The 24036-nt window shown below is 45.2% G+C and overlaps 1 protein-coding gene across 2 annotated transcripts in view; it reads right to left on the bottom strand.

The window, feature by feature from the left end:
• Positions 1 to 24036, bottom strand: part of MOK (MOK protein kinase) — a 488814-nt gene that overhangs the window by 101391 nt on the left and 363387 nt on the right. For both annotated transcript variants that reach the window (XM_085628022.1, XM_085628023.1), the window contains exon 8: positions 8511 to 8612. In XM_085628022.1, the coding sequence (XP_085484148.1) occupies positions 8511 to 8612 (102 nt within the window). The remainder of the gene's footprint in view (positions 1 to 8510; positions 8613 to 24036) is intronic.

Below are 24036 nucleotides of genomic sequence, written 5' to 3'. Positions count from 1 at the left end.
TTGCTCTCCTCTCAATCATCCAGCCTTGCAGATACTCTCTAATGTTGGGTAGTAAAGTACCTTACTCATCTCACCACCCATCAGCACAGGAAATTACATCATAGCACCTTGGACTCCTACCCCCTCCCAGGACCTACTTAATGACAGCTGCAAAACAGACGTGTGCAGTTGGCGCCTCGAAGGCACACCAAAGGCAAGCCCGTCTGTGCCTGCCCCACGCCCAGTGCCAGGAACCCTAGTCAGATCACTGCCCAGCAATACTCTGCAGCACACCTTCTGTTGCTAGACCCCAGACACCGTTCCTTCAACTGCTACCATGCCGTACCTCACACCATGGCAGGAGCTCTTACCTGTATCCACTGCACTTCTCCAGCAGCCACCCACCCATACCCCCCACGTAATTACTAGCAACACCCTCAACACCCCCTCCCAACAAACACACCACACAAGCACCAAAAATGCCTACACTCCCACCCTACACCCCAATCCAAAGCAAACAAACATGTCAACATCCACTTGCATGCATGCTTTCAAACACATGATCACTCAGCAGACATACAACCAAAATATTGGACATTCAGAGAAGTGACTCACCCAACATCCTCTTCATCACAGAGACCTGCCTCAACCCTAATTGGCTCCCAATATCGCTGCAGCAATCCCAGCGGGATAGCTCAACAGGACCGCCTTCACAAGCCAGGAGGAGGACTCGCTATCATCTACTAGGAATCCATAAAATGCACAACATCCACAAAGAACGCCACCCCATTCATGGAACACCTGTACTTCACGCTGCAAATCTAAAAAAATTGACTCTGAATAGAACCCTTGCCTACCTGTCACCCGGACCACGAGTTACCTTTACCAACCTCACCACCGACTTTGTTGCTGCATTCACCATCAACTCCAGAGCCTACATTCTCTTCGGTGACCTCAACTTTCAACTGGAAGACTGAAACGACCCCTGCTCTACAACACTCCTTGAAAGCTTGAGCAACATCGGACTCACCCAGCTCGTCACAGAACCAAACCACACTGCTAGACAAACATTTGGACCCCATCTTCACCACAAGCTACAAAATCAAATACAACTCAACCGCACAGCTCACATGGACCAATCACTCCATCATCCACTACCAAATCAACACACCTCAAGTCAACACCCCTACCAGGTTCAGCACTCCAATCAGTAGCTGGGGCAAAATCACAGCTACAGACTGGCTTGGCGCCTTCAGCACTGATCAGCCTAGCTACACAGACAACCTCAACAAGGACATCAACAACTGGATCAAGGGCTGCGCTAACTCCCTCGCACCCATTGTGAGAAATTGGCCTGGTATATGCTGTCCACTAATTAAAGTGGGCACCTTGCACCAGTCCAAACGACCTTTATGTTGTATGAGGTCAAAGATAACCTTTAGAAAGCTATCCTAGTGGTAGCTGTGGAGAGCAGCCTTCAAGCTTAATCTTGAAGGAATGTAAAGCAGCTTGTGTTACCAGAATATCACCTCCTGAATGACTAAATAAAGGAGAACCACACAGTAGGTATATAAAAATATGTATTTATTAATATAACACTCTCTACTATCCTTTACACGAGGATAGAACACAAATCACACAGTACGAGATCAATAGAACAGTTGTAAGTTGCACAATACACAGTGGGCTCCAGGGGGAGACTAAACCATATAATAAAATAGTGGTATAATAATCACGACTTGAGTCAAGACACAGTTTAGAGCACGTAGAATCGCTGGGACCCCAAGGAACCACCCAAGGTAAGTAGACAGGGACCCCACGGAGGACGGGTGCAGTGTGCTAACACGACCGCGAGCTCCGTACAATTCTATGGGAAAGTCGCGGTTACAGTTTTAAAGTTTAAGGACCCTTCTAGGAGGACTTCGAGCAAACCCTTTGGAACTTAAGAGATTGGAGAGCCACCCCTCCCGTGGATACTATAGTACCCGAGTTACCTATCCCAGAGGAGCCGGGTGCATAGGTCTGGAGTGGTGTCGGAAGCAGTCGTCGTTCTCAATGGAGGGCTGTGAAGAAGTACTGCTGCCGTGAAGGTGGAAAGGGTCCGGAGGAATCCAAGCCTGGATTCTGGAAGTAAGGAACCTGAAAGCAGAGAGAACAGAGTCTGGGTCACTTCGGAGTGACCAGTGGCTCGGTAGACGAATGCCCACCGATGTCGGGTCCTTCAGGTGCGTAGAAGGGATGCTTGACTCTGCAGCCACGAGGACCAGGAGACGTCGAGGATGACCAGGAGCCGGAGGTGAGCTGTCCCACCAAGGGTGTCGAGTGCTGAGGGGTTGGTGTCTGGCTGCAGCACCAACGAGCCTTGGCAAAAGTAACCCACGCAGGAAGGTCAAGCAGGTTACGGTGTGGACCAGCAAGGTCCAGGGGACTCACCAAGCAATGGGGACTCAGGGCACGTCTGGAGCAACCAGGAAAGCCCAACAGAAATCAAGATGACCCTCAGGGGGACCCACAGGCCGAAGGACCAGGAGGCGCGAGTGGACCTCAAGCAAGATTACAAAGTACCAGCCCACGGAGCACTCGGTGTGAGGGGGCCAGAGTTCGTTGGTGCAAATACTGCTCAGGGTCAGGACTACATGGAGTCCAATGCACAAGCTCGGGAATCGCCAACAATCATATGCAACTGCAAATGGAAGCGGTGCACAGGGTTTCGGGTTATACAGTCCCCACAAGGGATACTGGCCTCAAACTTGCTGAGAGGGCAGATCGACCTTCAGAAACCCACATCCTGTGTTGCTGAAATCTTCAGAGTCCGCAGGAGCTCAGGAGCAGCAGACCGGTCAGTTGCGTTACAGTGGAGTGACTCCTTCACTCCAAGGGATATTCTTCAGTTCTCCTTAGTGCACCACAGGTCGTGCACGGAGCCTGTATGGAGCAAGGGCACAGACAAAGCTTTGGACGGAGAGGGGGACGAAGTCGGGCTGAGTCGAAGTCCAGCGAAGTCCAGAGTGTCCAGACGGTCGAAGGTCAGTGGTTTCTTCTTGTAGATTCTTGTTCATGTAAAATCTAAAGTCTTACAACCAGGTAAACCCTTATGTACCCACGGGAGAGGGTTGGACAGATTCTGGGGACTCTCCTAGGGGAGGAGCAGGACAGAGGGGTGGTTACACCCATGTGCTTTGTCCAGTTTCGTGCCAGAGCAGGAGCCAATGGCTCCCAGAACTGGATTGAGCTGGACTATGCACAGGGACACCAAATGTGCCCCCAGTGCAGACTTTCAGGCACTCTCGGAGGGCACCCACCCAGCCCCAATACACTAAATCCTGTCTGGGAGGTGGGCACACCTCCCTATGACACGATGCCTACTGTGCTGCCATCCCCTGTTCGAGCTTGGCTCAGCAGCAGGAGGGCAGAAATGTGTCTCTGGTTGGCCGCATCCATTTTCTGCTGTCCGGGTCGAGAAGACTGGCACCGAATAGACCAGTGACCTCACGATGCTTGCTTCTGAAGGGTGGAATCATACTTCCCACACCTGTTACCAAGGTGGAGGTATGATTCCAAGGTGTTTGATATCAAACACGATATGTTTCTATGCAGCCGTTTTCGAGATGGCATTTACCGCGAGGTTATAATGCACCTCTACCTATATGTCCGGCTGAGTCACAGACAACCCGGGAAAATGGTCTCCGAAGGATGCAGAGAGGCTCTGCTCATGCAGGGACACCGTCTCACATAAAACCCAGCACCCTGCCTTCATGATTGTTAAGGCCTGCTATAGGGGTGACTTATAAATTTTAAGTGTAGTGACCAATAGATATAGTGAACCTATATCTATATTAAGTGGTGCAAGCACCAGCTTACACAGGTTGCTGTAGCAGACCTGTAGATCCATTTTGCATGGCCTCTCATGGGTGGCATAATACAGGCTTCAGTCCATGGGAGGCCTCGGGGGTACCTATGCCCTTGGTACATGGGTACCATATACTAGGGACTGATAAGGGTACCCCAGTATACTATCTGGAGTGTACCAAAGTACATGCATGACAATTTAAGGGAGAAAGCAGATAGACTGGGGTCCTGATTAGCAGGATCCCAGTCAGACTAGTCAAACACAGTGAAACATCAAGCAAAAAGTGGGGGTAACCATAAGAAGCAGATCCTACTTTCCTACACAACCCTTCCAAAACGAAAGGACATGAGACTAACCTTGACCAGTTGAGTCTTCATTTTCTAAGTGGAAATATCTGGAGAGTCCATCTGCATTGGCATGGTTACTCCCAGGTCTATGCTCCACTGTATAGTCTATCCCCTGTAGAGAAATGGACCACCTCAAAGGTTTGGTGTTTTCACCCTTCATCTGTTTTAGCCATAAGAGGGGCTTATGGTCTGTCTGAACAATGAAGTGAGTGCCAAACAAGTATGGCCTGAGCTTCTTCAGAGCCCAAACCACAGCAAAGGCGTCCCTCTCAATAGCTGACCAACAGTTCTCCCGGTCAGCCTTCTGCTTATAAAAGCTACTGCCTGATCCCGACCCTCTTCATTCAGTTGAGATAACACAGCCCCTATCCCCAACTCAGATGCATCAGTTTGAAGAATGAATTGTTAGGAATAGTCAGGACTTTTCAGAATGGGAGCAGTGCACATGGCCTGCTTTAGGTCTAACTGTCCACTGAACTTTCTTAGGCATTTTTTTAGAGGTCAGATCATTCAAGGGGGTTACTATGGACCCATATCCCTTGACAAACCTCCTGTAGTACCCAGTCAGCCACAAGAAAGCTCTTACCTGAGTCCGGGTAGTTGGAGCAACCCAGTCCATGATGATCTGGACTTTGCTCTGCGTGGTTGAACCTGACCCCCACCCACAAGGTGGCCCAGGTACACAACCTTACTCTGCCCTATCTGGCACTTGGTGGCCTTGACACTGAGGCCTGCTTTTTGCAGGGTCGCCAGAACATTTCTTAGATGGACCAGGTGATCTTCCCAGGTGGAACTGAAGACAGCAATATCATCAAAATAAGCTGCACTATAGGCTTCCAAGCCTGTGAGGAATTTATTCACCAACCTTTGAAATGTGGCAGGTGCATTCTTCAAGCCAAAGGGCATCAAAATAAATTGATAATGCCCACTAGGGGTTGAAAATGCTGTTTTTGGTTTGGCATCTTCAGCTAGTCTGATTTGCCAATATCCAGCAGTGAGGTCAAATGTACTCAAAAACTTGGCTGAGGCCAAAGTATCAATAAGTTCATCTGCCCTAGAAATTAGGTGAGCATCAGTCCTAGTGACTGCATTGAGCCACCTGTAGTCCACACAGAAACTCATTTCTCTCTTACCACCCTTGGTATGAGGTTTGGGTACCAGGACCACTGGATTATCCCAAGGGCTATCTGTGGGTTCAATCACACTCAGTTCCAGCATCTTTTGGACCTCAGTCCTGACGCAGTCCCTGACACGGTCGGGTTGCCTGTAAATCTTATTTTTAACAGGCAGACTTTCACCGGTGTCCACTTCATGGGTACACCAAGTGGTCTGACTAGGAGTCAGGGAGAACATATGTTTGAACTGATTGAGGACCTTCCTGCAATCAGTCTGCTGCTGTTCAGTGAGGCTGCCTGCCAAGGTTACACCATCTACTGAGCCATCATCAGGGTTCTGTGAGAGGAGGTCAGGGAGTGGGTCACTCTCTTCCTCCTGTCCCTCATCAGTAGCTATAATCAAGCCCATGTCTGCCCTGTCAACATATGGCTTGAGCCTGTTCACATGGAGCACCCTATGGGGGCTCCTGGGAGTTCCAAGGTCCACCAGGTAGGTAACCTCTCCCTTTTGCTCAAGAATGGTATGCTGCTGGGACCATAGGCTTCAACACCCATCCCTTCCGTCCTGGCTGGTAAACAGTCAGCACAGCCTTTTGGTCATGCCACGCTTTCTATATTTCTTGGCTAGCCTCAAGTTTTTTGGTTGCCTTCTTCATGTATTCAGCCCTCCTGGTGCGGAGACCAAGTACATAGTCCACTATGTCTTGTCTAGGTGGTTTGAGAGGTAACTCCCATCCCTCCTTCACTAAACACAAGGGACCCCTAACTGGATGTCCAAACAGAAGTTCTCTCGCTGAAAATCAACCCACCCAATGACCTATCCGCACATGAAAATAGACACCTAACAGGAAGCAAACTATCTATAAATTAAAAAGCTAAACAAATGCATAAAAACAATATGCTGGAGGCTCTGTTCTCTTAAATCCCACTCTTCTGTTGACTGACATTAGATTATTCAAAAGCAGATGCTGCTGCTGCTATTTGTTGATTCAGTTGCCATGGTGATGTGCTACAGCCGTGTACAGAGGAAGCTCACTGTATATTGGCTAATTTGATAGGACTTCCCTGATAATTGGTCGTAACTTGAACGGTCACCTATCAAGGACTTGGCTACCACCATGGATGGAATTTAGCTTGCACTGCCTCGGTAAACGCTTTTCGTTGTTTAGCTGCCAGCATTTAAGAGATTTCTTAATCTGTATTCTGTTAGAAATTAGTTTTAAGCCAAAAGATATTGGTTCTGGGGTCGTAACATTTAACTCCTGATTTGACCAAGGGCGGCGTAAGTCCAAATGCGTCATATAGTTCACAAGCCAGTGGTTCTTGATTCCACACCGTGTATGGTGTGACGAGTCATGTCCTATCTCCCGTAGCATCCGGCGTTTAAGGCGGACAAGTTAGCAGTATCTGGATACTGTTAACTTGTCCACCTTAAACGCCGGACGCTGTGAACTAAATGACATATTTGGACTTACGCAGCTCTTTATCAAATTAGGAGTTAAACGTTGCAACCCCATAACCAATATCTTTTGGCATAAACTAATTTCGAACCACATGTGCCTTCTATAATGCCGATACAGATTAAGGTGCACCTAGAATTTTTCTGGCGTTAACAGAGGTTTAGTTCTTTGGCCCTGATGAAGCCTTTTTTAAGGTGAAACGCATTGGTTGCGCATGTTTGGAAATATAAATTAAAGAAAAGTTCTGCATCAACACTTAAGACTAGGGATCACCTGTTTATACTAAATTTACATTTCTGTTACCTCTCGTTTTGTGTATTCCTAACATAACACCCCTCCAGTTCTCTGAGTGTATCCTTAGAACCATTCACCTTTTCATCCATGAATATGACTGAATACACAAATTCCTGCTTTAGTTCCAGTTCAATGAAATGTCCAGTTAACAAGCAAGGTTAGTTTTGATTTATTTGTATTTTTTCAGGTTTGCAAAGATTTTTGCTTCAAATTGTTCATCTGTGCCAGTCACGGTCGGCTTTAGGGCAGTGAGACTGGTGCGGCCGCACTGGCCGCTGACCTGGAAGGGGGGCACTGAACTCAGGTGGGGACGCTGTGTTTAGCGATAATTTATTATTTAAAAGCAGCTGATGCAGAGTTCCTCGTGCTTCCAGATTTCAGGCAGCAATACAAATGTCAAGACAGCTCTTGTGATTAATGTTCCTGCTAGAGAGTGAGACATCAGAGTTTTGCCTAGTAGCAGTTTTGACTCATAATAAAGTAGCGCTGAGGGTTAATATGCATGTTGCAAAGAACAGTTATGTATTTAAAGTGGATAGCTGTATGGATAAGTAAAGCCAGCCTTTACTAACGCTTTAAAACAAATTAAATGTATGTGAGAGGGGCCATGGCGAGATGAGGGACCCTTTTGCCGGGTGATAGTGAGGGAATCGGAAGAGGAGGTCATCGCTAAAAAAGATTGTCGCACTGGGCGCCACTAGTGCTAAAGCCAGCCCTAGTGCCCGTGATTAGACAGCTCAGATACTACGGACAATTGCTTTAGTAGGGATATGCTCACTTTATCAGCTATAAACCTCTTGTCAATCTAGGTTCTTCTCAGCTTTCATTATACCTTGTGAAGAAAACTGTAGGACATTTTTCTGATGATTTGCAGTCATCTTTTCAACAAGTCATGCACTTCAATTTTGATATTTTTATTGTGCGATGCTGGCGCTCAACAGAAAAACAGCCTCTTCACTGCATAGTACATCTCATGCATCTACTTTACTCAGATTCTACCTCACCCTCACACATATCTCACCTATCACCCCTCTAGCTCAATATTTTAACACTAGTCTAAAAACCAATTCTATTCATATATTTTTCTATAGCTATAAGGCACTTAAATAACTGACCTTAGCACAATACCATGACTCGGTATGACTATCTACTTTGGTATGAAAGCAATGTGGTAAGACAGACATGAAAGAAAGCTGAAATCCACCAGGTGTTCACGGTGGATATTGAAGAATTGAGACAGAAAATGCTACAAAGTAATACAGATGGGTGCCTGAACACTTTTCCAATTGTTATTTGGATGGCTTTCCCTTATCAAAGGTATATGAAACAATAATTGTGATAAAGTGTTCCTGATATGTCATGATGGATTTGATTAAACAATAATAAGACAATGTTAATATATATATATCTACAATACAAGTACTAACTTCTGATTTCAATTAAAATGAACAGAATAAATACTTACTGTTTGAACTTTTTAAGCGTCACCTCAGCTGGTGTGCCCACGACATCATGGATTTTGGAAATTTGGTCTAGTTCATTAGATCCAGGAAAAAGAGGGCGAAGACTGTAAAATAATAAAGACTGTTTGTCACTGGATATATTATTCAGAAATGTGTAGCTTTTTAAAACAAGGGGTGAATTATCAATGGTTGCTTTGCAGAGTGGCACTTAATGTCACTTTGAACAAAAAAAAAGCATTCACCAAGGAAGAATCTGAGTTCTCCAAACTAATGTGGTGTTACAAAATAAGGAGTCCAGGAGTACTCAATGTTGAAATCCCACACAAAGATATCTTGCAAGCATTTTCCTGTTTATGGTCTACTCAGAACAGCCAGTAATGAACTACAATGGAGTGAACCATACTTCACCCCTCCTTTATGAAAAGCCCAAAGACATGGATAAAGAGGTCACATTTACTATAGATTAAAATTCTGAACCAAGTGACATTAACCTTCCAATTTCTTTGAGAACTGGCAGGTGTTGTAGCATACCTTAGGTGCCACATTCTATCGCCGAGAAAAGTCTTAGGGATCTTACCGGCTTCACCCCAAAAGGAAATTTATTGTAAAAAGCTCTAGATCGTGCGCAGGGTAAAGATCTTTTGAATATCAACAACTCAATGTAGCGTTGACCTCAAGTTTGCAAAATCAGGAGCAAATTATAAACTCAAGTTCTAGATTGCATGAGTATCATAAATCAATCACAGGTTATTATTTTCTTATTTGTTATGCATGTCTCAATTGGAATGCTAGTCTCGCAAAGCGGAAAAACAAAAATACAATGGCCTAAAACACATGGAGGTTTCTCCAAGCGCATTAGGACCACTGATTGCCTTCCATGGTTGGGAACGCCATGCTTTGCGTGACAGTGCATACCAGAGAAAGCTAGTGACTATGGTCAGACCATGAACAAGGCATTGTGACTACCACTGTGATGTGGTAATCCAGTGGTGGATGGGCCATCAAGTAATTGGTTTCTCCTGCTAGAGCCAGCTGAGGTTCCACTGATGGAAACCTTACCTCTAAATGCGGTAAGGGAACCGTAAAGTTGATAAATAGGGCGTACACCAAACTCTAAATGAAACCAATGATCTTCTACGAACAATGGTTTGCACACAGAAATTATCCATAAAGCTAAATTTGTTTGATCATCTGTAGCAGTCAGAAATAGGTCTACGGCATTCAAATATTGAATTTTTAGGAACTTCCTGAATTAAAGACCTTTCTGAAACAAAGTCAAAAGCTGATGATAACAGTGAAAACAACCACAGGAAGTGGGTGAAGAGGTGAAAGTATAATGTCACTTTGATGTAACTCTTAGTCTGTAAACTCTATCAATCTGTGGGATCCCCCTTTCTAGTGGTGGGATCAGAACCTACTGTTTAATATCCAAGGTTTTATAGTGCTGTACTGTAATTGCATACATATAGCACTTGCTACCCCTGATTGGGCATTGAAGGGCTTTACACCGGGGAGCACGCTGCTCTTAAACCCAAGATTAGTTGCTAGTCTAGTTGTTATTGTTGGCATTACTCTTGTGCTCTAAAAGAAACAATTCCATGTGTTTCCTCCATTTTCTTTTTGGTAGAATAAATTAATAGGATCCAGCTGTGATCATTAGTGGGGCTCTTTGGGGATATGTGAGTCGTACGGCTTCTACTTTCTCAGTAGGAACTGTGCATTTGTTGGACAATATAAAAGTTGGGATAGTGCCAATCTGATTCTATGCACCCCCTCAGGATATGTTGGCCTATAGTCCTGCTAGCTCACACTTCCAACATGAGTACCCCTAAATCTGAGAAGGTAACAAGTGGATGGGACAACCTCAGAACATGACAACTCTGACTCCCCAAGAAATTGTGGTAACAGATCTAGAACCTTTTCGCTCAGTCACTTGTGCATACCCAAAAGGATACACAAGAAATACACAAATAGGTGTTTCAATATTTATTGAACCATTGTGATTCTTGTGTAAATTATATGCGCTAAAATGATTAATAGACAGAAGCAAATGAAAGTGATTAGCACTATGAGAACAGTGAAAAGGATTAATAATTCCACCATTGTGCTAAAGTAGTGTATATATGCTGGCATGTAAGTATTGTGTATAGTGTACTCTAATTATGCGCCCTCTAACCTAGGTATGTGGGACAGGTGATCTGCCAAAATCCCTTCGGGATGATCTAACTCCCCATTACCTGTGGGTGAATGTGTTCAGGTCCAAGTCTTGGTCACAAGTTGGACATCCATCCTTGCTGAGGGAAAACAGGAATCAGCTGGGCTGAGACTCCAACAAATAGCAACTTAGCAGTGACAGCAGAGTGCTCCTGTGGTTTGAACATGGAAATGCGTGTGTATATATAATAAAAGCGTCCATGCTCTCATGCCGAGGCCTCAGTCAGGTGTACACTGTTTATCCTCTTATGATAGCTGTGTTGCCCTACAGATGACCAACAAACAACAACATTTGCACAATGGACATTTAGGCCTTGTGCTAAATGTTAAAGTTGTGGTGATAGTGTGCCAACGGAGTGGAAATGTAAGCAATATAGCTTCAGATGAACTAATACTGCACTGTCACACAAGCGTGTGACAAAAGTAATTGTGTTGAAAAGAAGGCAAATTAAGAAATGTGTGTGTGTGTGTAAAATGACAGCGTTTCTGCCCGGGTCCAACCAGTCACGTGACAATTTGCTAGGGGAGATTACATATTGTTAGGAAATTACATTCAAAGAAGAAGGTTCTGATTTTTTAAATGAACTATGGGCAATTTACAGAAATACAGTAACAAAGATTAAGGCAAACATATGGTAGACTGTGCTCAGAGAGAAAGAATGAAGAGGTTGAAAAGGAAGGAGAGAGTAAATGGGAAGAAAAGCAGAGGTAACAGTCAGAGGTCAGGTTTTCATGCAAGGATGTAGGAATATATAGGAGAATTTCTGAGATAGCATGCAATCTGAGAATGCTAAAATGCAGACAGATACAACATTATTTGCATGTGAGAAAGTCCTATGTTAGGTACTTTTGGTAGGCACCAAAATCAGATATACAGTCTATCCACTGCTAGCCTACCTCTAGAGCACTACTTTCACACTATGCTGTTGAAAAGAAGGGCGAGAATCAGGAGGTTGTTCATGATCATGACTTGAACAAAGAATCCTTCAATGCCGAAAAAGGATTAAAAGTTCTGCACTATAGGATCTTCGCTGTTAATAATGAATGTAAAATAGAATAGTAAGCTTACTCTCAAAACAGCCCAATGTCTTTAGGCCTAAACAGTGACAGAATACATATTTGTCAAATACCAGCTAAGAAAACTTTAACCACAGAGTTATTTGAGACCAGCCTGTCAATTTTAGCCATCTTGCTTCCAAATAGCTGCTTTACAAATGTCTAATTTAGGGAGCATTATTTGCTGCGTTCCTCTCGTGGAATGAGCTCTTGGTTTGCTGGGCAATGCTTTGTTGGCCAGTTGGTAACAAAGTGAAGGGGAAGAAGAAGTTACTTACCTCTGGTAATGCTCCTTTTAAAGGATACTGTAACTGCAGATTTCTCAGCGCTTGAATTTCCCAAAGGTGCAAACTGGATTCCCCTGTATTGCAAACGCATGCGTAAATCATAGGCATCTCACTCCCATCTATATGATTATGGATTGCCGTGTCAGTTTCCTTCAATTTGGAAGTGGAGCCAGTGGAAGTGGAAGTTAGACCAATGGCAGAGACGTAAACAAGAGGGTGCCGATAATCAGAAAGAGCTTGTGAGACATAATAATGCAATTACCATAAGGGTACACTATCCTTACTATTAAATGATGGCTCTTTCCCATTCTCACATGTAGATTGGTTCCACAGCAACTGGGAATAAAAAGAGAGGAGAAAGAAGGCATCACTGTGCAGCTTAGGCACAGGCAAAGACGTTTCTCAGAACCTCTCGGCCAAATCTAGTATTGTTCCAATAGAAAGTCTTGGGAGCACAATGTTGGCAAAATGTGTTTGGAGTATCCCACATAGTTGCTTGACATATATCTCTGACAGGAACATTACTGGAGAAAGCCTCAAAAGCCATCTTATCCTTGGTGGAGTGTGTCCTTAAGTTATAGGGTGGTTGGGCTGCACACAGAGTGGAGTATTGGGTGATGCATGATGTGACCAACTAGCGATGGACAAACGAGATGCTTGGCTGACACTGCCCTGAAAGGTAACATAAAGTTGGTTTGATCCAGATAAAAGAAAAAGGCACACATCACATCCAAGTTCGTGCTAGGTTTCCTCAGGCATAGAAGCAAGAGGACATGATAATAAAGAATGATCTCCTAATCAGGTAGAACAGCAACAAAACATTTGGGATGAATGTACTGAAAGCCTGAAGAGTCACTCTGTCCCGTTAAAAAATATGAAGGGCTCTGGGGCATGAAGGACCTGAGGTTCCATTATGTGCTGTGATTTTGTTATCACATCATCCACAAAAGAAATTTTATTTTTTTCATAACAAATTTTATTCGATTTTAAAGGTACAGATGAGTCAGTACCCGATGTAGACCATATAAATGACAATCGATGTAGAGAGTACAATTTTTTTAAATAACATTAACAATTCAGCCAGTCGAACATTTGGCCTGCAAACTAAACCATAGCACCTGATCCCACCGAGTACCTGCCACCGCGTGCAGTTTGATATTTGTAAAGCAACAAATGCACTTGCCAATCTGTGGCTTACTGATGAATCGTGTGTTATATTGGGGGATCTACGGGGGTCAAGGTGTAGTAACGGGGGTAGATCTATTCCTCGGTATGACGCCCAGCCGGACCAAATCTTTCTATGTTTTTGCAGTCAACCCCGTGCCTGGAAGACTGCGATTTCGGCACCCATACATCTATCCATGGCACAAAAGACATTTTAGCTTGAAGTTTGGCTTGAAAGGCTTATGCGTCAGAATTCAGAAAGACAAATTGAGCTCCTATGAGGTAGTAGGACACTGTGTTAGAGGAAGCAGCTTAATTAAACCTCCAAATGGTTCTAAACAGCACCACCTGTTCCAGTATTCCCTATAACAGCATGACTCTGCAGGGTGGTGTGAAACACACACATCACCTTCGACTCAGCATGTTAGTCATTCGGTCTCCGTCATCAATAACTAGTAGTAGAACATCAGTCACTTTCTCTTTTACTGAGTTTTGGTAGAGGATTTCCTGAAAGTCACCAGGACCTATTAGTTCTCTGAGGCACAAGTACTAAAAAGTGCAACTCTTCAGTGTCCATGTGCTCAAGCTGAACAAATGTAGATAGGGTCCCTGAACAACAGCAGTTTCTACTATGCAGCTTCCTTGTCTAGTTCATCATGAAAGTGTGCTCTTCTTCGTTGTAGAGCGTGAGCAAGGTGGCATAGTGGTTAAACTTTTGCCAGAGAACATGACTGCCCATAATGGCACTGGCCTACTGCAATAAGTGACCTCGGGATTGGTAAAGTTTCTCCCCACGTAGCTCTGGAGATGTAGCCTACTAGCCCATTTATGTATGTGGTATTTGTACAGTTCAAACCTAGCTGAAAGACAGTGTAGCCCTGCCAGCGGTTGAATGAAGAGTCAAACAGTGAACCTAAGCCAGGATTACCCAGTTCTGAGAGCTGAACTAATAACTGTGTTGTGATACAATGTTTTTGAAGAAGTGTGCCTACAGCTCTTTCTTAAACTGAAAAAGGGTAGGAGCAGTCCTGCTGGATAAGGGGATGTCATTCAAGATCTTTGGTAGGTAGATGGAGAAAAACAGTTGCCTAGTTTTTTCTTTCTTGCACTTCTTTGACTTCAGTCTGATGGCATACTGGCTGAGAGTGTGCATAGAGTCATCCAAAATGGTAAGCTTGTATCCAGACAGGTGCGGTGTAAGTCATGATAGCTTTGTAGATAATGAAGATGGTGCGGGCCAGCATAAGGAGTGAATTAAGTTCATTAGGGTGGAGGTAATGTGGGCACTGATGAGGCATGCAGCATGCCTTTAAGGATCACCAGTGTAGGAGGATGTTACTTTGTCCTTCAGGGAAGCTGGCATTGTTACCAAACACTAAGCTGAGGGATTCAGAAACATAACTACAAGGGCACACATTGAGGGTCTGGTATTTGATGTCCTATGATTATGAGAAGGCAGGCTCAAGAAAGGTGTCTTCCAAAGCTCCTGAGGCTGCTTGACAACATTGGTTTCTATGGTCAGGGCTGGTGTTGGTGAGAGAGCTGGTGGGGCCACCAATGCATAAATACCTTCTTTTTCTTTTTCTGACAGAGGTAACAGCACTGCAAAGGGGAGGACCTCCAATGCTTTGGTATGACAGCATGTTGTATGTAGGTCCTCATGGTCACATGTACTTGCTGTCTGATCAGTGTCCGGCTCCCCTACACAGGCCATCTTGCAAAAAGGGGGCCTAGTAAATAAGACCACAGAGGAATCCTCATTCCTAAAGGGCCAGGTGGTGTAGCTGTGCCCGAAGTACACACCGGTACCTGGACTGGAGTCATAGGTGCTCAATGAATCAGGGTGACTGGTGTTTTAGGGGGGTCCTCAAGTTTCAGGAGTTGGACCAGATATGGTAGCATGTGCACTGGAAATTAAAGGAGCTATAGAGGAGATACTGGGAGTTGAACCGGCAGAGGCTGTACTGGGATTTGATGCAGAGATGCTACGAGTGTCTCTCACCTTAACCTTTGCATTTAGAGCATCCACAAAGGATCCTGAGCAAAGTACAGATCATAGCACAGAGATAGTCCCTGCTATCAGATGTACATAGGCCGAAGGGGGGGAGAGTGGAGGGGGTCTCCTGCTACTGAAAGCGGACCCTGAGTATGACCTATGCTTTTTCCTTTGCTGAGGCTCTCACTATTCACTGACTGGGTGGACTCTCTTTCTGAACAGACACCTGCACAGAGTAAGACTCCAGTTCAAATGCAGGGGCAGAGGCAGAGGTCAGTAGACGGACTGACTACCTCAGACTGGGACTTCAACACAAACTGCCAAACAAAAGGTGTTGGAGTCAACATCATGCTGCAAGTCTCTTGAGTCACCAGAATATAAGGAGAGAATTGCTCCACCCTTTGCTGCAATGGCAGCTTGGGGCACCCAGGACAAGATGAGAAGCATGGCTCAACTCAATGTTGAAACAGTATCTTCGAGCATGGGGCTTTGGGCTCAGTTAATATTCTGCTCCTATGCACTTCCCTGGACTATTGCAACAGGGCTCAGGATGTGCAAGTTGTCATGTATTGGGTTGTATGGTCTTTTTACAAGATTTTTTCACCTTCCTGGGGGTTATTCGCACCACTTCCATAAGACGAGTTTGGGTGACCTCCTTTACCTCACCTTTAGAATAGATAGCTGTGGGTCTGTGAAATGACTCGGGCAAAAGGGTCCTGCAGGACTGAACATTCAAAATCCCCTTGCCACTGGACCTGGTGGTCAAGGCAGTAATGCTTTCTTAACATCTTCACTGAAGCCCACACTGCAACCTGACAAATATCCAGACAGGCACTCCGTGTGTCAATGCAGTGGTAGCAACCTTGATCCTCGTGGAATGAACCCTCAATCCTTCTGGAGGCTGCGTTGGGGCTAACGCATAGGAAATCATAATGGAGAGGGCTATACACCTCAAAGTCCTTTTCTTGCCTTCCTTTGCCCTAGAGAACTCCACAAAGAGCTGATCACCAACCTGATGGTGTTTGGTACAATTGATGTAAAAGCTCTGCACTCTTTTGGAAACCAAACAATTGTGTCTCTCCTCCTCTTTCAATGGGTGAGGAGGGACAAAGAACATTGGAAGAGTGATAGGCTGTCAAACGTGAAAGAGAGACACAATCTTCAGCAGAAAGGATGCTCTAGTCTGCCGCACCAGTTTGTCTGGAAAGAATGTGGTGTAGGGCGGCTGGACTGACAGAGCTTCAAGCTCACACATGCAACAAGCTGAAGTTATTGTGAAAAGAAAGACAGTCTTCAGGGTCAGGAGCCGGAGAGGACAGCCATGCAGTGGGTCAAGGGGGGTGCACATAAGAAAAGTAAGGCTTAAATTAAGGTCCCACTGTGGCATTACAATGGGTTCAGGAGGAAACTTATGGATTCATGTTTTGAGAAACCACACAACAACGGGGGATTTGAACAAGGACAGTTGGTCCAATAAACACAAAAAGCTCAAAAGGACCCACACATAACCATTTACTGTGCACAGACAGAATAACAAGAAATCCAATGGTTTGCCCTGCAACAGGTTTGTTTTATGGGTGCTACTACGGGTCGCAAACGTGTCCCAGAATCCAGCATACACGGACTTTGTAGAAGGACGACTGGTGGCAAGGATGACATCCACTACTTCAGGAGGGAGATTGAATGCAGTCAACTGCCACCATACCAATTTTATGGAGGTGTAGATTGGCAGACTCTGCCCTCCGGCTGCAACAGAAAATCCTCACAAAGCTGCAGTCCGATTGGAGGGCAGATGCTCATGCCCAGAGGTTTTGGGTATCTCCTGGCCCAATTTGGAGCCATTAGGTTGACTTGGGCCTGGTCGTTCTTAACCGTCTTAAGAACTCACGGCAGGAGAGAGAGAGCAGAAGGAAGCGATATAGGAGCCTTGTGCTGCACTCAAAGCATAAAGCGTCTTCTCTGAGAAAGAGCCTTCTTGGGGACTTCAGCATGCCAAAGTATTGACATTGAAGAGATCGAGCAAGGGTTCTCCCAATTGCTGAAAGACACACTGCACCACCTCTGGATGTAACTGCCATTCATGATTCTATGGACGTCGCTGGCTGACTTGACATTTAAAGATCCTGAAAGGTGGGGCACAATCAGGGAAATGCCTTGATGATTCAGCCAGATTCGGGCACAGGGTCCAGAAACCCAGCCTACTCTTGATGGACGGAAGCTAGGTTTTCAACACCAAGTGAGTGGGCCTCAACTCCAACAGGTTGATATGGCGATGGGTCTCCTCTGAGATGAGAGTCCTCTGATCTCCATCTCTCCCAGGTGACCTCCCCAACCCACCAGTGATGCATTTGTCAGCACTGTAAGATCTGTGTGGGAAGAGAGAGGGGTCTGCCACTGGTCCAACTGTAGTCCAGCAGCCACCACTGCAGATCTTTTGCCATCTCCTTGGACACCTGGATGGAATCTGACAGGTTCCCTCGGTGCTGGGTTCACTGAGACTTCAGATCCCACTGTCAGAAATCAAGAAGCTACAAAAAAGCTTAAGAGAAGCTAGCTGAGTCCGAAGAGAACACTGACTAACATCCTGGATGCCCCACCAGTGTCTATTACAACAGACTGCCTATAGAAAAGAAGTATTGGGTGTTTAACCTGTGTGGTTTAAAGACCTTCAGCCTACTGGAATTATGTTTGACATATGTGGCTTGAAGACAAACAGCCTACAGAATTGAAGTTTGGGGGTTTAATATTTGTGCTTTCAATACAGACAGCTTACAGAAGTGAAGTTTTGGGCACTTGATCTCTGTGGTTCGAAGACAGACAGCCTACTGAATTTGAGTTTTGGATGTTTAACCTGTCAGACAGCCTACAGAATTGAAGTTTTGGACGTTTTAAATGCATGCCTTGATGTCAAAGAAGCCTGCAGTCATCTGATTTGCAAGTTCTACGGTTATTTGGAGTAAATTGGCAGTGTTATTTTGTCAGCAAGCTGCAGCATTCAAATGTTCTGGCAGCATTGAATCAGAAGTGCGCTGATGTTGGATCACCAGCGTTTGTTTTGAAGCTTGCAATGTTATTTTAACAGCAAGCAGAAACATTACATTTTTTCAACAGCATTGACTTGGAAGTTGCATTTACTGCAAACCGGCAGGAATGTTTTGAAGCCACCGGTTGATGCTACACCATTCTACGTGGGCTTCAGCTGGGTTGAGGACAAATGTCAAGAAATCTGAACTAGCAGCATTATGGTCGGTAAGTTGCTGTTTGTTATGTTTCACGATTAGGCATGCGGGGCACATGTCAGGCCCCAGGGAGCGATGTGATTCACTGGTAGAAAAAAAAAAGTGGGGGGGATTTTTTTAATTTAAGAGGCGTGCTCATGGGCGACCATCATTGGTGATAAAGAGCGCTCACATTATTAGGCGTTGGGCTGCTGGTTGCTGGTTGCTGCTTACCTAGGGAGTCGCAAGGTTTGAGTCAATAGAGAAAAAGAATTTCAGCGCGCTGGTGACCGCATGCTCAGGAGGGCACAAGCCACAGCACCTGTCAGTGGTTGTGTTCTCATGACGACCACCTCCGTTGAACAGAACTGCTGAAGTTGTGGCTACTTGAATAAACTGCTGTGATGTCACTTTAGGCAGTTTTAACTCGGACCAGTCGCTCTGAGTTGACGTAGCCACTACGCACCAGCCATTTTAGATTGGTTGTGTTGTGTCCCGGTGCTGTTTTGTTGGCGCGTTCATCTAATTACAGCACAGTGGTTTGAGGCAGCACAAGATGTTCGTGACATGGTGACTGCAAAGCTATATCCTTGCGACACTGGATATGTGACCTCATGTGCTTGTGAGTCAGCAGGAGGAAAAGTAATTCTGCGGCAAGTATCTGCACGGAGGTCCTCAGGGATCGTCGGCAAGAGGAGAAGTGACACTGGACAGTTAATGGAAGCTGTTGTCTCATCCATATTAAGTATTTATACAACGTACCAATGCTAATGCATTTTGTCTTGAAGTTTTTGTTGCATGCTTAAGGGCTGTTGTCTGCTGTGGTGAGTGATTAATGTGGGCAATAAGTGGGTGTGGTTGCACCTTTTGGATGAGTGCATGTGTTTTTTGGTTTTTTTGCAGTATGGAGTGCGAATTACATTTGAGATGCACGATGAAATTTCTTTATGTGTAGGGGTGTGTTTGGGTTAGGTCTTATTTTGTGACCGTGTGTGGCTAGAGGGTTGGAAGATACCCATTGCATAATTCCCTGTGAGTGGGGATGGGTAGGGTTGGAAGATACCCGAAGTGACAATTTCCTGTTAGAAGAAATGTTGATGGTTGAAAGATACCTTTAAATTGCAGTAGTGGGAACATGAGGTTTTCTTTGTCCTGCAAGTTGTGCAGTAGTGGGAACGCAAGGGTTCCTTTGTCCTGCAGTGTGTGCAGAAGTGGGAAGCGAGGGTTCCTTTTTTTCCCCCAAAACTTTATTTGTCATTTTCAGATTGCAAACATAACAGCGTACCAGTTCCAGGTTCCTAGCAATGAACATTGTTATTTTCCGCATACATAATGCGGATATCCCACTATACGTAGACTCTCGTCAATGGTAACAGTTTGAACACACAAAAATACATTTACCACATGCGCTGCTTCCCTCTATGCAATCCCAATACCTCAGCGCATCTAGCAGTGCCTTATGCTATGAACAGTTTTATTCCTAACATCATAAAATAAATGTTCAAGCTTATTGTGAGGATAGTACATGGTCAGCCTATACCCGCTGGTTCCAAGCCAGCTTCCAGTCGTGCGTCAGGGGCAACCTGCGTTGTTGCTGTGTATTGCTTGAATGGGCCCCAGATGGCACGCGGACGGAATGCCCTGGGCAGTGTAGAGGCATATAAATCATAGTTCAAATTACAGTATGCCATGCTACGCATCCATTCTTTACTTGTCGGTGCCACCCTCCTCCCCCACCTCAGCGCTATTTCCCTTTTCGCCAAGAGCAACCCAATAGCAATGAATTTCCAAACTGCTTTCGGGACATTTTTCACATATCCCAATAGGGCCACTTCCGGGAGTGGGGATAATACTAAGCCCGACATTTCACCAAGCAATTGCTGTATGTCATTCTAGTATGAGCTGAATTTTTGCTGCAGGTCCATGTGAGGTGAGCAAAGTCTGCCTGCGGGGTTTTGCAGTTTAGGCAGCAGTGGGATCTGTCGGGTCTAGTTTGTGGGCCATCACAGGAGTAATGTAGATGTGACGTAAGAATTTAAAATGGATGAGTTTGTGGCGGGTATTGAGTGATATCTTCTTAGTTTGTAAACAACATTCAACCCATTGGTCGTCTGGGATTGGGTGACCTAGATCCGTCTCCCATGCAGCCCGTACTATAGCACCGGAGCTATCTCCATACAGGATTTGTATAGTTTAGAAATCAAATGTTCCCCAGTGTCGCTGTCTAGGACTATGATTAAGGGGGGAACGGGTCAGGCTCCACCGGGTAACTTGGGAGTTTGGCCTTAGCTGCTGTACTCAGTCGCTGAAGTATAAACTTGTCCATAAACTAAGCCCCCGCAAATTTGTCTCCGTCAGAGATAGAGAAGATTTGTCCATCTATATAAAGGTCCCCAATGGACGTCATGTCGAATCATGAAAGTGTACGCTGCACTATTCCTTCCCCCGTGATGGAATCCACTGTGGGTTCAGGAGTGGAAGTTTCGAGGAGTATAATGGCAGGGAACCTAACATTCGGACCAAATTCAGCCAGGACCAGCTGGCCGTGTAGACCTTTTGAATGTCGAGTGGGAAGCGAGAGTTCCTTTGTCCTGCAGTGTAAACAGTAGTGGGAACGTGAGGGTTCCTCTGTCCTGCAAGTTATGCAGTAGTAGGAGTGCGCAGCTTCCTTTGTCCTGCAGTGTGTGCATAAGCGGGGATGAGTTGGTTCCTTTGTCCGACGAGGTGCGATGTGAATATATGTACAAGTTGTGTCCTGCAATATTTACATATCTGGTGTTCTGTTGCGGGAGCAGAAGATATACAGTATGTGACCTTTATGTGTGTGATCTTCCTTTACAATCCAAGGAGGTGATTTTACTTTACAATTCAAGGAGTGTAATGATTCATGTAATGTGATCAACGTGATTTTATTTTACAACCTAAGAAATTGAATGATTTGTAATGTGATCTTTCTTTGTAATTTAAGGATGGGTTATTTATATTTACATGAAGTGTGGAAAATGCATTTTCTTCCACTTAGTTTCCTGTAATTTCTTTTGTTTCCTGAAGGAAGGAGATATGTTATATCCTGTTATCTCCTAGTTTCTTGCTGGTCAGCCTGTGTGAATGTGATGTAATAGACTGTTCATGAGTGCATGGTTTGGATGAGTGGTCAGTTGGAATGAATGGGGCTGAGCAGCAGGATGCTGTTCCCAGTGGGGCAACATTCTTACCATCTTACTTGTAACTGAATAAACGTTCTTATACAATCTACACTACTGGCTACTGGACTGATTGCCTACAAGGGCCTCACCTCGTCTAGAAAACCAATAGGCCGAAGAGCCTCAAAATCACCCAGAGATCCAGGACTGAGGCAGAAACATTGGGATCATAGCCTGAATGTCCTGGACTCATTGATCGGGAAGAAAGGCCTGATTTGCACTGTCTCCAGGATAGATCCGATGAAAAGGAGCCTTTGTTAAGGAGTTAGTTGTGTATTTGGCATGTTGATTGTGAACCCAAATCATGCAAGGAGGTTCTCCAATGTCTGGAGGTGGTCCATGACTGACTGTGGTGGACCTGTAAGAAAATGGGTCATTAGTAGTGTGTATCAAAACAAGAAGAGAGAGTAACCCAAGAACAAAGACGTCCTTGTGGTTTGGAAAAATGGAGAGTGATACCAAAGGAAAAAAGTATTTCCTTATTTAAGAAACCCTTCACTCACCAACCTAGTTGGTGACATGTTTCATCATCGTGGTCCACCCAAGTAGCCGAATGCCACTTGGGTGTGCTTCAACGCCTGGACTACTGCGGAGCTGGGTTGTGTTTTGAGTTTGTGTGAAAAAGATGGTGTACGTGAGTGAATTAAAAATTTCTTTGTTGTACTCCCTAAGTTTTTATTTGGAGCAACAAAACAAGATTAAAACCAAGTGAGATACTTAAAATGGCTACATTGACCAAGAAGTATCAGTGTTTAAGTGAAAAGGTTCTTGGTCAACATGTTTCAACCTATATGGGGTAATACAAGGTTTTCGTCTGGACCAAATGTTAGAACCGGGAGGTCTGCGCACGCTAAGGCGCATCCGTCACCTGGTTCAGCAAATAGCCAGACCGTGTACTTACGGTGAGGCAACCTTACAGCATTCTGTGTAGGGGGAAAAAATATCTGAAAGAGACAGAGCAAAACATTTGTGCACAGTTATTCGCAGTGCAACCGTGAATATGTTACTCCATCTTCTTTGCATTTCTACATTATACAAGTTTATGTTTTCTCGAAGCACGCACATTTCGCATGTCGTATTAGTGCGATATAATTCACATGCACTGACTCTATGATGCGTATTAATTAGGAGTCTGAGAAGTACTCCTATCTTGCCATTACATACCCACATGTATTCATAGTTATAAGTGGGTGTCATGCAGCTCCCTTGGTTAGGAGCGTTTAGCATAGTGACTGTGTGTGTCTCTGGTCATGCATCAACTAGTAGTGCCAGTGAATCTCTAGCGACAGACAAGGGGAGGAACCAAGGTATTTAAAAGCAACTCACGGGAACCTATTTGTTGTTTCGCCCCATAGAAACCGTGGGGGGGCTGGTTATAGTTGCATTGTCCTATAACTTCAGAGCCCGCCGTAGAAACTACTGACAAGCCTCACGGGAACCCGAGAATGTGGACGGGTCTCAACCGTAGGCTTATATGCTGGAACTAATTCCCGGTTCTTTCCGCATACGTATTACGCGGTCTAGTCATGTGACTATGTAGCGTTAGGAAAGGGGGCGGGGCGATGGGCGTGGCTAAGTGCGAGTGCCTTGACTCTGTGAGTTCGAGTTGTTTTCAGGGGTATGGTTAAAATGCTAGTGACTCCTAAAATTAAGGGAGTAAATACAAATAAACAAGCCTCGTGAATCAAGTAGTGGAGCCCATTAGGGGTGTGGGTAAAACGCGAATAACTTCACAACATTTAAGGAGTGAATGCAAATAGTCAAGCCTCATTAACCCCTTCGCCGCGGCGGGAATTCCGCCGCGGCGCTGGAGGGGGTTTGGGGGCACTACGGTGGCGCCGCGCTCATGACGGAAACCACTCCGTCATGAGTCACGGTTGAGCTGTGCTCATGACGGAGTGGTTCCGTCATGACTCCGCCCACGGCGCTAATCGCCCGCACAGGCGGGGAATTAGCGCTGCGTGGGCGGAGCGGCTGCCAACGGCCGCAGCATGACGGAACCACTCCGTCATGAGCACACAGCACCCGTGGCTCATGACGGAGTGGTTCCGTCATGAGTGGGGAAGGGGTTAATCATATGTGCCCAGTGGTGATAATTACAGCCATATGTGTAGTGCGATGGAAATCATTGTCCATGTGGACGATTAAAACAAATATTGGCCATGTCACCTACTGGTACATGAGATGGGATAGGGGAATAGGGCTTGACTATTTGCATTCACTCCTTAAATGTTGCGACACCACGAAGACGTCTTCGTTCTTGGGATACTCTCTCTTCTTGTGTTGATATATTGACCTTAGGGAACTGGGAGTGTGATCCCAACAAAATACCCTTACTCTCTCTTTGTTTAACAAAGATCATTAGTTGTGTGGCCTACACAAATAACAAC

Source organism: Triturus cristatus, chromosome 9 (assembly GCF_964204655.1).
Source record: "Triturus cristatus chromosome 9, aTriCri1.1, whole genome shotgun sequence".
NCBI classification, from domain to species: Eukaryota; Metazoa; Chordata; class Amphibia; order Caudata; family Salamandridae; genus Triturus; species Triturus cristatus.
The sequence above is the reverse complement of the archived record's forward strand: the minus strand, read 5'-3'. Positions and strand labels throughout refer to the sequence as shown.